The sequence below is a fragment of the Struthio camelus genome, chromosome 5 (genome assembly GCF_040807025.1).
Source record: "Struthio camelus isolate bStrCam1 chromosome 5, bStrCam1.hap1, whole genome shotgun sequence".
Taxonomy (NCBI): domain Eukaryota; kingdom Metazoa; phylum Chordata; class Aves; order Struthioniformes; family Struthionidae; genus Struthio; species Struthio camelus.
The window spans coordinates 4,909,763-4,923,105 of record NC_090946.1 but is presented as its reverse complement, the minus strand read 5'-3'; the positions used below and the strand labels follow the sequence as shown (position 1 = coordinate 4,923,105).

Genomic DNA, 13,343 nt, shown 5'->3' with positions numbered 1-13,343 from the left:
GGAGGATATATTTGGAAGATGGCTTCATTGCTTACTATCTGAGACAGTCCTTCCTGAGGAAAAACATGGGCTCAGAGTGCAAGTGACAGCAAAGCTGCTCCCTGCAGACGGTCAAAGATGCCTGAAAACCAGCATGGAGGACTTCATATCCAAATGCCATGAGCAGGACTAAAGCCCCAAAGTGCATGACCAGATTCACAGGGAGGCAGCATGTATCTAGGGCCATTAGACATTAAAAGTCCCATATTGCTTCTGGCTAAGATGAGTCACCTGAAGGCACATTCTGCTTAACTTGCTGACACCGATCTTCCTCTGCTCCTATAATACTTTAAGAATATCATTGATTTCCTAGATCGCTCATCCCACTTCAGGAAAGCCTGGCCCTCAGTGGGCTGGCTCCAAAGCAAAGGCTATCAGGTGGGAAGAACGTCCCTGCAGAGCCAGGGGCAGACAGCCTGGCTCAAACAGTGGCCAGTGACTCACAGAGCCCCCTTTCCCCCTCCAGCCGGCCTTTCCCCACCTTTGCATCACCCGCCCATGCATGAGACTGGAGGCCCTAACATTAGCTATTTAGCTGCAGTCAGACAAAACCACACCGCTTCCTTTGGAGCAGCTCACTGAGAAACTGTAAATTGAGCTTCGCCTGTCTTATTTCTGAGGCATGTCCCAGACTGCAAACATAGTGTGAAAAAAATGCCCATCTGAGAAGGACTGCCAAATGAAAAAAAAAAAAAAAAAACACTTGGGGAACAAAGCAAAACCCTGAACATTTGGCCAGCTTAGGCCACTCTCCAGCTGCCTTTCCTTTGGGGCTTCTCCCTTTATATTGATTTGCGATATTTAGATTTGAATGTACATGGTCTTCCCCCCTGCCCCACTACTCCGCTGCTTGAACCCAGCAACAGCCAAAAGAGGTATGGTGATAAGACAAGGGAAATAGTCCTGTTAGTCATCCCAGTGTCACTGAGCAAGTCTCTCCAGGTGGTCCTTGCTCACTAGGATGCTGAAGCAGAAAATTATCTACCCTCTCTTTCGTCTTCAGCAGCCCAGAAGAAGCTTTAACAGGGCAGTAGCAGCCAATAAGCTCGTACTTGACATGCTCTCAAACACAATTTTGCCCCAAATCTTAACATTTTATCCTTCTTACTCATTAGAGTCACATGCCCATCCATTGAAAGTACTATATTTAAAGGAAGGTTCTGGACTGATGCCACTGGAACATCCACCAATAAATCAGTTTTCTTCCATCATCAAGTCAGGCTGCTGGCCTGTGCTTTACACTAACACTTGGGAGACCTCGAGGGGGTTGCTAGGACCTGCAATAGGTGGCTAATGTCAGCAAAGTCATATATACCTTACAACAGGGAACTTGGGGGAAATTTCCACAGAGGTCTGCATTTCCAGCAGAAAACACTCAGAGGTCTATTAATTGGACAAATTGAAAAACATTGGCGCAGAGCATAAGGCAACAACGTGATTTAGCTGCCAGGGCTCGGTGCTAATGCAAGTTCCCGTGTAGGACTTGAATTCTCAGCTATAGATTATGGAAAGGGCTCCAGGGTACCCGGCCTGTCTGTGAGAGCAACTCACACCGCAAGCATAATTGCTTCAAGTATAAGTCCGCCATGCAGAGCTACGCAGCCACGAGAAACCTGTAAGGGGAATTGCAACTATCTATCTCATCGATAAATGAAAGGAGGATGGGTAGATTTCTATGTAGGTACTCGCTATTCTAAGAAAAGCAGCATTTTTTTTCTTCTGTGGCAGGAGGCGGCTCAGTTGGGCTGGAATGTGTTTTCATTTGATGGGGGCGTTTGTGCTACTGGTAGTATATCTGGAATGAAGGAAATGAGAGGCGTCAGTCCCTTTCTCTTGAAAAAGAATTCTGAAAGGCGCATTACTTCCTAAATGATTCAGTTGCTTCAAGGTAACATTTAATGGCTGTATAATGGTGCAGTGATTGTGCTCTATTTCTTCACAGGAGAAAGAAAAAAAGGTAACTAGGTCAGGGAGAAACAGCCGTGAAAGGCTATTTAAGGTACAAAATCAGAAAAATATTTCTAGGCTGCCTCAGAGTGAGAAACGGCACCCTGCCTTTCGTTCACAGACAAGCTTTTCAGCACTCCTACCCCAAAGCACTAGGGTAGCAGGAAAAGTGGGGTTTTGCTTCATCAGCCTGGGAAATGTCTTTGACTTGGACCTAAAATCAGAAAAAGCTCTTCTAATTTTGTGGGCCGAGCATGTTGCTGTGCCAGAGCCAATAGGGGTCCTGAGGGGAGCTCGATTTGCTGCCGCTGCGCCCAGCTTTCCATCTCTTCCGCATTGGCACAGTCAGCACAAGGGGGGGCTGTGCTCCCCTGCGCCTTGTGCCTCCAGTTGTCTAACTGGTGTCTCACCAGTATTAACCAATAAACAGATATTATTGCCTCTCGTATTCATCTGGAACTGATTAAATGGCAGGCAGAAATGACCCCTGCAATAATACTGCCCTCGAGAGACTCACTAACTAGAAAGCTTCACTGAGTTGCCCTACAGGCGCCTCTTCACATGCAGGTGTTATGTTTTTCGAAAGAAGATGGCATCTCTGATCCTCGCTCCTATTCGTCTCAGTGGCAAAACTCACTAATTCCAGTGAGAATAAGAATGGTCCCCTGGGATATACTGGAGGTGAAGCATCCAGGAGCATAAAGCTCATACTGGCATATACTTCTTTGGCTGTATCTCTAGAAATACCAGCTAAACTTTTATTGAATCCTGCCTGGCAAATAAATCCTGACATGTAGATGCTGTCATTAGCTGTCAAATGAGCAATGTCTTTGCTCATTACAGCTAGATGCACAGACTCCATGAGGGATAAGGGTAGTGCCCGGTAGTGATGTTCTGGGATTTAAAAAATGAAGAAGTAGCATTTTCAATTATTTTTGCCATTTCTTGCATGTTTTAATTAAGCCTGAATATAATAGGTCTGCTCTGGCATTTGTTGCCCAACACGTTGTGCACTGCAGCAGATATCCATGTCACTCTAATTTTTATTTTGTGTTTTGGACTTCCTGGAATAGAGTGATTCTGGTTCCTCACCAGGGAGAAATGATGCTGTTTTTACAAGCCAAATGTAACTTCCTCCCTGGGAATAGCTGGGGAGTAATGCAGCTAAATCTGTCTGAGCTCCTACTGATTTCCTTCCCCTTTCCAGGCTCAGAGACACAGTTTTATAAATCCATTGGTGGTCCAAAGGGGCCTGATCTTACAGAAAGGGAACTAGCTCAACGTGGCTGGCCGGAGCTGCTGGGAGGTGTAGCAAGGCGTGGGGGCCAATTCCTACGAATGAAATGTAGAAAGGAAAATGCAATGCATGGCAACCCAAGATGGAGCCCAGGGATACGCTGAAGAATGACAAAACCAGCGAGAAACGGAGCAGGAAGGGGACAGTCCCTTAGGGGAGACAAGACTTCTGGAAACATGCTGAGCCGAAAGCTGAAGTGAAGCCCTCTTTGCAAGACAGAGGCCTCAGTGTAAGAGGAACCTTCTTGCCCACTCACCTTGGCTTTGTTGTCCATGGTAACAGCCAGCTGCATCCTCTTGCCCATCCTGAATGTGAACATATGATCTGCTTCCTCCTCCTCCTCCTCTTCCTCGCTGCCAATGTCAAACCCAGGGCTCGAAGGACAGGGGTTCCCCCATTTCTCGCTCACCACCCTTTTGTCCTGGAAAATGAAGCCCTGGTGTTAGCAAATCCAGGTCCCTTGGCTCATTTCCCTTCCCCAAACATCCCTGAACATGAGCAGGGGAGGGCAGCTACAGAAAGGGCAGGCCTTGCCTCGAGGAAGCTTTCTGCGCACGGCGCAGTGCCCTGACATTCCTGCAGAACAAGGGGCTCTTTGTCTGCTCAGCAGCGAAACTCACAATTACAGTAGGTCTGGAAAATCCTTTGCACTTGCAAATCTGACATTTCAGGCTAAAATGTCAGGGTCTGGGGAAATAAATATCATCATCATCTTCTTCTGCAGCACTCTAAGTTAGCATGGGAAAGCCTAAGTCCTGGTGGAGATTGCCTGGGAAGCCAAGGAGATGGCTTCTGAGGATCGTGCTCACCATCGAGAGGGCTGGGCTATCTTGTCCATAGTGTTCAGTCTGGGTAATTGCATCTTTCAGGTCCTGTATGAGAGAAAAACGTGTGCAACAGCGCACCTCCAGAGAAAAGTACGGGCCAGTGCGTGGCTAAGTGGGCAATGCACCAGCCTGGGTCTAACGGTCAGCAGTGCCGTCTCTGCGTGGAAGAAGGGGGAGCTGGCCCAGCCAGCACTGTGCTCATTCTGGCCTGGGGCTTCACCCAGGGGTTCAAGCAGCACTGGTCTGGTGATTTAGCAGGACTGGTCTGGTGATTTATCAGGTCTCGCACTGCCGGGAGGGGTGGATGGGGTATGAATCCCCTCCCCTCTGATCCTGCTGTGCATGAATGGGGAGGCTTGTGAGATACAGATGTGATTAAGCCCCTTTTCCCACGCAGTTGGGAAGGGATCGTCAGTTAATCGGGACTTGCAGCATTTGCCCTGCTTGTAGGAAACCCCAAAGCGACCAAGGGCTACTTGCTCTGCTCATTCACAGAGCCTAAAGAGACCATGACTTTGCCTGGCCTACAGGAACCTCAAAGGCATTCCTTATGCCCCCAACGGCACGGATACAGCTGATGCATTCTGCCTACATATTTGCAGTGATGTTTGCGCCTGGGGCCCATCCAGGGCCACATGTGTCTATTCATTTACCTGCCTGTTCATACTGTGTGCTTGGGGCATAGGTGCCTGGGCATGGCTGGAAACTTGTTTGTGTGGATCAGCTAACATCAGTCTGGGCACACACCTCTGCAGAGCTTTTATATCCTTCTGGGAGGGTTTGGGAGCTATGTCCAGCGCAGCAAAGGGCTTTGCTGTGGGGGCTAACGCCACTAGAGATGCTGTTTTGAACTTGCTGGGGTAGGACTCAAGTGAGAGGTGGCTGGTAGTGCAGGAGAGGCAGCACTTACGTTGTGAGCCTTGGTGATGGTAATAGTGAGCCCATCTTGCTTGGGTCTCCTGGAGGTAACAGCCATTCCCTCCTGCTCAGCTCGTTTTTTGTCCTCCTCTATTTCCTGAAACAGATATGTCCTTATCGTCAGATCCTAGGAGCAAAGGGCTGAAGGGTCTGGGTTTAAATTAAGCCATCTTAGCAAGAGGCAGCCCTTGAGCTCTGCAGGAACCCAGGTATGGACACATACACGCACCAGAGCCAACAGCAGAAGCCACCAAAACACAAACCAGCGGACTTTGGTGCTCACCAGTGCTCAGCCAATACTTGGCTATCTACAGACATTGTTCACATTCCTGTTTAGGCTTTGTCCTGGAGAATGCATAGACCTACCTCCATGTCTGAAAGACAGAGCAATGACTCATGTCCTATCACTGTGCCCTGGAAGAGGTTGTGTTTCCAGACAGCTGGGACCTGCCTCACTCATCCCTGTGTCACAGGCATCTTAGCACATCTCAGGGTGCCGTTGTCTCAGCATACGCAATGGGAAGTAAGAGCAGAGTATGGGGGTCCTTTCCTGAGGGGCAGGGAGCGTGACAGATTTGAGGTTTGGGAAAGATTGGGATGGGGCATGTGAAGAGGCTGGGAAACACACCAGACCTGCAGAAAGGGAGGGCCATGCTCAAGAGCCACAGTCCCTGTCATTGGTCTGGGGCTGAAGCACCATCCCTGGCTAAGGAAAGGTGGCTTCGATCTGAATATCTACTAGACAGCTTCTTCTAGAAGCCAAGCGCTAGCAGCAGGTGGGTAGCATTTCATATAAGGGTGTGAGTTCCTTGCCCCTGACTGCTTGTGCCATTCAACCCTTCCCATAGCTTTCCATTAGGCACAAGTTTTTTTGCAGCCACCAGAAAAGGTAAGGTTCAACATGGCTCTTTAGTTATCATAGGAAATGTCTTCTAGCACAGAGTGCCACTCATTTTTTCAGCACTGCATCCAAACTGCAAAGTGTGTTCTGGGTTTTCAGCACAGCTCTTTGCCAAACTCCAGACTGCCTCCTCAGTGGGCAAATGTCTGACAGCCCCCAAAGCCATGACCTCAGGCATGGATAGGAGAATATCGTAGACAGGTCAAAGGGGACCTTCTGCCAGGATTATCTTCACGCTGTCCTACAGAGCACTCTGTGCTGCCTTGTGCAGACACATGAAGAAGGGTGGCTGAGCCCCCAGAGAGCTCCAGGTTACCGTAATGTTCCCCAAACTAGCCCATATACAGCAGGCAAGCATCTCCTGCAGGCCTTTAAGTAGACTCGCTTGGCCAAGGCAGATTAATTCAGGACCAAAAGAGGTGTAGCTGGAGAGCTTCTTTCTAACTCAGAGGGCAAGGCAAGTAAGCAACGGGCTGCTAAAGCCTTGATTTGCCTTCATCGCCCTTTGTCCCTGGAATCCTTTTTGGAACCCTCTGTGCTCCACAGAAACACTGGGATGAGCCAGGGAAGAGCCTCAGCCCACGCTGCTGCCCTGGGAAGGGTGGGCGTCCCTCACGGGCAAGATAAGGCCGGCAGATGTCTTGGGGATGTAACCTCCTACGTATCTGCAAGAATAAGCATAAGGCACCGGAAAGGACAGATGGGGAAGAAGCCAGGGGAGATGGGAATAGGAGGTGAAGAGGTGGGAAAGCCCTACATGGGGGCGAAGAAAAGGTGTGATACATACAGGGGAAGATGAAACGCTGCAGCAGGAAGGCAAGCGTCAGCACGTCTGGTTTCCAGTGTGACTCAGCAGCTGTAGAAAAGGACAGAGCTCTGCCCATCTACTCCAGACGTTTTCCCATGTGATCATGTTATCTGGTGAAGGCGCTCCTACATCACTGACCATTTTCTTCACACTGTGAGCCATGAGGACTCCAAAACAGGACCAAGGAAGATGAGAACCAGGCAGACTTACCTGATACCTTCGTATGAGTGCTTCATTCTTTTTCCGCAAAGCCAGGATTTTCTTATCAAGTTCAACATCTTTCTGCTCCTTCTTCCTTAGCACAGCATCATCCACAGTGGCATCCTGGGAATGGAAGGAGGAAAGGTTCTCTCAGTCATGGTCTCCCACCACCAAGATACAAGCCTGCACCTTCTGCTCAGACCAGCTGCGGGGTGGAGGCAGTGAAGAGGTCTTTCCCTACAATTTCTCTCCCTGGACCTCCATAAAAAGGATGCTGACTCTTGTAAGTTGAATTCTTCCTGACAGAACTGATCTGTTTTTACAGTTTTTGTTCAGCAATGAGGTAATTAGAGTGAAAAAATGGTGGTTAACTTTGTTGGCCATCAGTAGGCTCCAGAATTAACATACTTTTTAGCTGCAAGAAGTAGGTGACACCCCTCCCTATGGTTGTTTCACGTGTTCTCAGGCACATCCAGCACCCTCCATTTGCATTCAGAGAACACCTTGGTAACCACAGAGGATAACGACCCTGATTTTTTTAAATTCTAGTGACAGCTATGTCTAGAGAAAATTAATGCTGATGGGTATCAGCTCACTGTAGCACATTGACTCGTATTGCCTAGAGTCTGCTCGGTGCTTGCGTGAAGAGCAAGGTGGCAAGGCTGAGATCTCCTAGGTGCTACAGGTTTATTTTTAAATGGTGTTTTTGTGCTCCTTATCAGCACAGCATCTGCATGCTGCAGAGATCTCATATTCCCTGCTCTCTGCTCACACCAAGATCTGGGTAAGATAAAACAAGGCTGGGGAGCAGGGGAAAGAAAACGCTAGGTCCATGGGCATGCACTACATGCCTGGATATCTGTTTTGCTGCCACTGCAACTAAGACCCCCTACCAGGCTGTCCCCAGCCCTCCTGCTTTGCTGTTTAGTCCTGTGCAGAAAATCTGCCGTACAAGCATCGCACCCAAACTAAGTTGCTATTCAGGAAGCTTGTTGCCCACGGTGTAGGGAAATTTTGGAGCAACTGAGAAGCAAATATAACAAAACTGCCACACATCTCGCTATAATTAGATGTTGCTTCTGTGGGCGACTCTCACGGTTGCGAGCCTGTGAAGCGCAAACAGCCAGCGCGTGGCAGAGAGGCATGCTGGCAGTCCCTAAGGCTGGCGCACCACCAAGCCCACCGTAGACCTGCAGGCACCCCAGGCGAAACCTTCCTGAGGACTCGCACTGTCCCTGCAGAGCACTGCGGCTCCAGGACTGCCTGAATGGTGATCCCAGTCCCAGGAGCCCCTCCTGGCCCCATCCTTGCTCCGGGCCTGCCATAGCCTCCCAGGCTGCTATCAGACCCTGCTCCGGGCACCTCAGCTCAGGGCAAGGCCCCATGTCCCCCTAAAGCATCCCCCACAGCATACATGGGGGATGGCACATCCAAGTGGGAATTTTGCAGATGAATGCTTTTGCTTTTTTCACTGCCATCAAGCACAGTCCTCCTCAAGCTGAGCAAATGTGCTGTGAGAAACCCAAGGCTTGAAGGCAAAGGGAGTAAAACCACATGGGAGCCTGGTGCTGTAGCCCAGGGAAGGGAAAGCCTTTGACCCTACTCTGTGTTCCCAGCTGCGTTTGTTCACTTTATCCAGTGACTTACAGAGGGCTCCTGAAGACATATGGGTCTACAGCATGCCCATACGTCAAATGAGGCAGAACTTGAGTGCTGTGGACCCGGCCCTTGATGTCTTGTATCTCATGCAGTGGAGCTATTAATATTTTCCTGGGATGGGAAGTGCACAGAAATATCCTGCCCATTTGAAAGAGCAGGATTTTAAATGAGCTCCGAGAATTACCTCTTTGTAGGCACTGATAGTACCAGAAGGTTTTCAGCTACCTGGGAGATGGATGCCCAGTAAGAACATGGGCATATTTGATCCACTGGCTCTTTGCAGGAGCCATGGTGCGATTTTGTTCTGTATTTGTGGAGCACCTAGTGCAATAGGCCAGCATTAGCCTGGGCTTCTGGGTGCCTACAGCAATGCAAAAAAATAATACTAGGGGAAGTCAGCCAGAGGTTAGCATCATTGCTCTTCCAAAAGTGTCATGGGGCTCCCGGGAGCTAGGACTGCAAATCATCTGCATGGCCTAGCCTTCAAGGGATAAGATCCAGCTGCTGAATCACCGCACCTCCCTGCAGTGCTAGGTATTCCTTGCAATGGCCTCACATTAAAAACAGTGCTGGCTACATTTCAGCTCTGAGCAGGCAGATCTCGGCCTCCTGTGGACCTTTACCGCCAAGAACGGGGCTGCAGATGGAGGGAGAAGTCTGCCTGCATAATGGTCTTTGGAGAAAGGGGTAAAGGTTGCAAGTGGTACGCCATCAAGGAGAAGGAGGTGGGCAGGATGTGGATGCTATGAGAAACCAGAGAGGGGAAAACCAGCAGAATCGGTTTGCTAAAACAGGCCTCATCCTGCATAAGCGCATCTTCATTCCTGTCACCACCAACCACCGGTCAACAGAGGGATATTTTATCAACATCGACTGAACAACCCTTGCCGAGGGCCATGCTGCAGGGATACATGAGCACATTCACGTTCGGGTGGAAGGCAACGGCCGTTTAAAGCACCTCTCCAAATTCTCCTGCTGGACAATGGGATTTTGTTCGGGTTTGCGGGCGAATGAAACCTGTTTTCCCTTGCTGTCCGTCATCCGGCGACACAACAGGTGACTAGATTGTCTAAGTGGGTGGATCCGCTTTCAGGGCCATTTTGCAGGGCTGATTAAAGCTGAATCCAGCATGTACCTGAGCAGCAGCTATTCCGTGAGCGCTAAATTGGCAGGTTCGGCGTTCGCTGAGTGCCGGGGTGTTGGCTGCTTGGGACGGTGGGATCAAAGCGGTGCACGCCCTCAAACGCACCCCTTTCATCTTCAAACCCCTTTGAACACAGACTGACAAGAGCCGCCTGCCCAGGCAGAATGTAAAAATTCCTGCACCGACTGTATTTGCGCTCTTCCCTTTGCAGAATGGGAAAGATGGAAAAGACCCGCCAGGGCCATTCTCCATCTCTGTGCGAGACAGCACATTTGTCAGCGTGTTGTCCACAATTGCAACAGAGCAAGTTTGGGGGGGGGGGGAAGCGGGGGAAGGAGGAGGTCTTACCATACCCAGCTGGAAACAACTCGCTGGAAGGAAAGTTTTGCTGACATTCAGCCCTCCTCCTCCCCTTTATTAATGAGTTCATTAGCACCCGTCACCTTCAGCGTGACCTGCTTCGCGGCGCGCTGGGCAGCCAGCTGCGGGCCAGAGGTCAGGCCCTTCCCCGGGGGGGGCGTCCCGGGCGTTTCGAGCGCCTGGCGCTGCCTCGCCGGCCGGTTGCATGGGCCAAGCCAAGCCAGCGTTGTTCGCTCGTCGGCCAGACGCTCCGCTGCGAGCCGGCCACTGGCGGTGGCCATGGGGGGGGGGGGGAAGGGCCCCCTGCTCCGGCGCTGGAGCCGCAACTGATGCTCGGGGGATGACAAGCGGCTCCGTTGTGCCCTCCCCGCAGGATAAAGCCCTTCCGGGGAGCCAAGGTGCCCGTATGTCGCAGCAACCGGGGGTTGGGGGGGGGGGGGAGGTTGGAGGGGGGGGGCCAGGCAGTGATAAATGGCTTTGGCAGAGCCGACGTGCATCGGCTGCGAATCAGAAAGCGGCGGCGGAGAGAGCCGGGCGGCTCCTGGGCAGCGGGGCGGCAGGTCTGGGCGGCCGGCCGCCCGTCTGGGGCGAACAAAAAACATCATGGAGGCAGAGCAAGGGGAGCGAGGGGGGCTTCGCGGCTCAATTGCGCGGAGACATCTCGGGCTGCCCCGTAGCCCCCTGCCCTCGGTTGGCCGGCGCCCGGGCTATGGGGCAGCCCGCCGGGGGCTGGAGGGGCGCCTCTCTCTCCCCCCCCCCCAACCCCACCCCGGGCAGGGGGGGTGTCTACCTGCTTCTACAATCATCGGCTGCTGGAGCGAGACCTCGGGGCGCAGTGAGGGTGGAAGAGCAAAGGGACAGCACCGGCCGGGGCGGGAGGGGACGAGGAGAGAGGAGCAGGGCCCTCGGCCAGCGCTCCTGCTCGGCGTTAAGGAATGCAATAGAAATATCAGAAATAGCCTCCGGCTTGACAGCGGCAGCCGAAATCCTTGCCGGGATAGGTAATAGACAGCACTCCCTGCTTTTCCCTTCGTTATCCCCCCCCACCACCACCCCCAGCCCAGGCTCGCACCTGCCCGGCAAGCACATCATCCTGAGCTGGTCCCCGCGATCGGCACCCCAAACACCTTCCCCCCCCCCACCCCCAACCAGCCCGCCGGCAGCCAAGCAAAGCGAAAAAAAAAAAAACCCACGAAGCAGCAGCTGCCAAAAAGCCATCCCAGAGCAAGCAAGGACCGGGTACCCGTGGGCCTCTTCGGGCCAGGAGCAACCCCCCTCCCCAACGCCAGCCTTCTCCCACCCCCTCCCCAAAACCAGCACCCTGCGCCCCTCCCAGGCCCAGCGAAGGCGGCACTCACGGCTCGGTGCATGTTGGACGGCGGCGGCGGCGAAGCCCGGGCGGATTCCCGAGCAGCGCTAGGAGAAGCGAGCCATCAGAGGGCCTTTCTGCGCGCCGGCTGCACAGCGTACAAGATCATGTTTTGATTACAAAAGCCTCGCCCGGGCTCCCAGCCAAGAGTGCTGGCTGCCTAATATACCGAGCGCAGACAGGGTTTTGAGTGCCCTGTGTCCTCCTCTCCGACCTCACCCCCTTTTTTAAAAGAAACACTCCCCCTTTTCCCACATTCCCCCCCCACCACCACCACCCCTGACTCCCTTTAATTTCCCGATGCCGCGAGCTCCTCTCGGTCGAAGCGGGGAAAGCTTGGGGAGCAACGGCTTGACTCGGCGCCGCGGCCGTCCGCCGTCTTGCGTTGTTTGTTACGGCCGGCCAGTTGGCACACCCGGCGGGACGGCCGAAAAATACCTGGTGGCCCGAAGGTCCCGTCAGGGCCTTTATCAGAAATCGGCTGCCGGCCCAGCCTAACTCTGCGGATGTTTTCGGTGTTCCCCCAGGAACGCTCTCCCTGCTTTTAAAATGTGTTTTTCATCCAGGCAGGGGACAGAAGCGATGCTCTGCAGTAGGTGGATGTTACCAACAGGCACCACGGGAAGTGAAACGTGCGTAGGCAAGGGAGGGGGTCCAAAGCTGCCAAAAATGCATCCCCCTACCCCTCCCTCCTGCCCCGAACGGTCCCAAAGGGCAGGCTTTCGGAAAGCAGGCAGCCTTCGGTGAAAACATGCCCGACAACAAATTGTTCGGTGAAATTTAAGAGCAAGTGCAAGAACAGAGTGGGCATGGAGGGTCCAGGAGCAGGGAGGACCCTCTCCTGATTGCCTCATCCCTGGACGTGAATGGTTGTTTCCAAGTCTCAGCATCCAGGACCTCAAAGTGCTACCTGGAAGTTCAAGGTGGGGGAGAGGCTGGAGGCATGGCGATAAGGACAATTCTTGCCAAATTCTTGCCATTTCCCTCCTCCTGTATTGGCAGGATCAAGTGGAAGGATGTGCTCGCAGCTCGGCCCAGATCCTCCTCCAGGCGCTCGCCTGCTGCCGCTTGGGGTATTTCCTACACCTCAGAGCACCAAACTCAAACCCTTATCTCAGCCCTGCATCCCAACGATGCGCTGTGCCCTCAACACAGCCTGCCCGGTCCCTCAGCCTCCGAGTGATCCAGACGAGGCAAGAGGCAAATGGGAGATGGGTACACTTGCAGGGAGTATTTTGTTGCATAAACACTGCCACACAGACCCCCTACCTTAGCTTAATCAGGCCCCCACTCTGCTCAGATGCTGTAACCCTAAAAAGGAGAACGCCTGCTGCTGCTACCTATCCCCTCTAACATCTCGGAGCAGGTCAGCAGCGCCCAAAAGTCAAAAAGGGAATATGAGTTACTGGCTTGCTCTTACTGGTAGTTCAACCCCACACCCAGCATGGTTCAAAGGAAGCCTCCAAAAGACATTGAGGGACTTTGAATCTGAGCCCTCCTCTGTGCCTGATTATAACTATTGGGGATCAAAGCCAAGGCCCAAAAAGAGCTGTAAGCACAGTCTAGTGAAAGTGCTTAGAGGTAAGCCCATGTTAATCAGTAGCTACTCAAATGTATGATAAAAGGAAATAGAAACCATTCTCCAGGTGGTGCTTCTGGATTCAGGCTTTTGGAAGAAAATGAAGACTTTGCTGTGGATGGAAACTTGGAAGAATGACACAAGAGCTTTGCCTAAGTGATCTGCAAGAGGTTTGTGATAGACAAGGCCATGCAGGAGGTGTGGAGTCATGTGGAACCTTTCCTTGCCCTGGAAACCCACCTGAACTGCCGGGAGGATGGTGCTGCCACAGATTTCCATTAGGACACGGTCCCC

General features: G+C 52.2%; 1 protein-coding gene across 6 annotated transcripts in view; it reads right to left on the bottom strand.

Moving 5' to 3' along the window:
* Positions 1–11,926, bottom strand: part of CCDC9B (coiled-coil domain containing 9B) — a 53,445-nt gene extending 41,519 nt beyond the window's left edge. Inside the window, exons 1-6 of one of the 6 annotated variants that reach the window (XM_068944310.1) lie at positions 11,909–11,926; positions 11,460–11,558; positions 6,948–7,061; positions 5,021–5,125; positions 4,093–4,155; positions 3,540–3,704 (exon numbers count right to left, since the gene is read on the bottom strand). In XM_068944310.1, coding sequence (XP_068800411.1) covers positions 3,540–3,704; positions 4,093–4,155; positions 5,021–5,125; positions 6,948–7,061; positions 11,460–11,471 — 459 coding nt within the window. In that variant the 5' untranslated portion in view covers positions 11,472–11,558; positions 11,909–11,926. Of the gene's footprint in view, positions 1–3,539; positions 3,705–4,092; positions 4,156–5,020; positions 5,126–6,947; positions 7,062–9,732; positions 9,887–10,891; positions 11,005–11,459; positions 11,693–11,908 lie in introns of those variants that run through there. The other 5 variants (XM_068944309.1, XM_068944312.1, XM_068944307.1 and 2 more) reach the window with 5 other exon arrangements.
* Between the last annotated feature and the right edge of the window lie 1,417 nt (positions 11,927–13,343).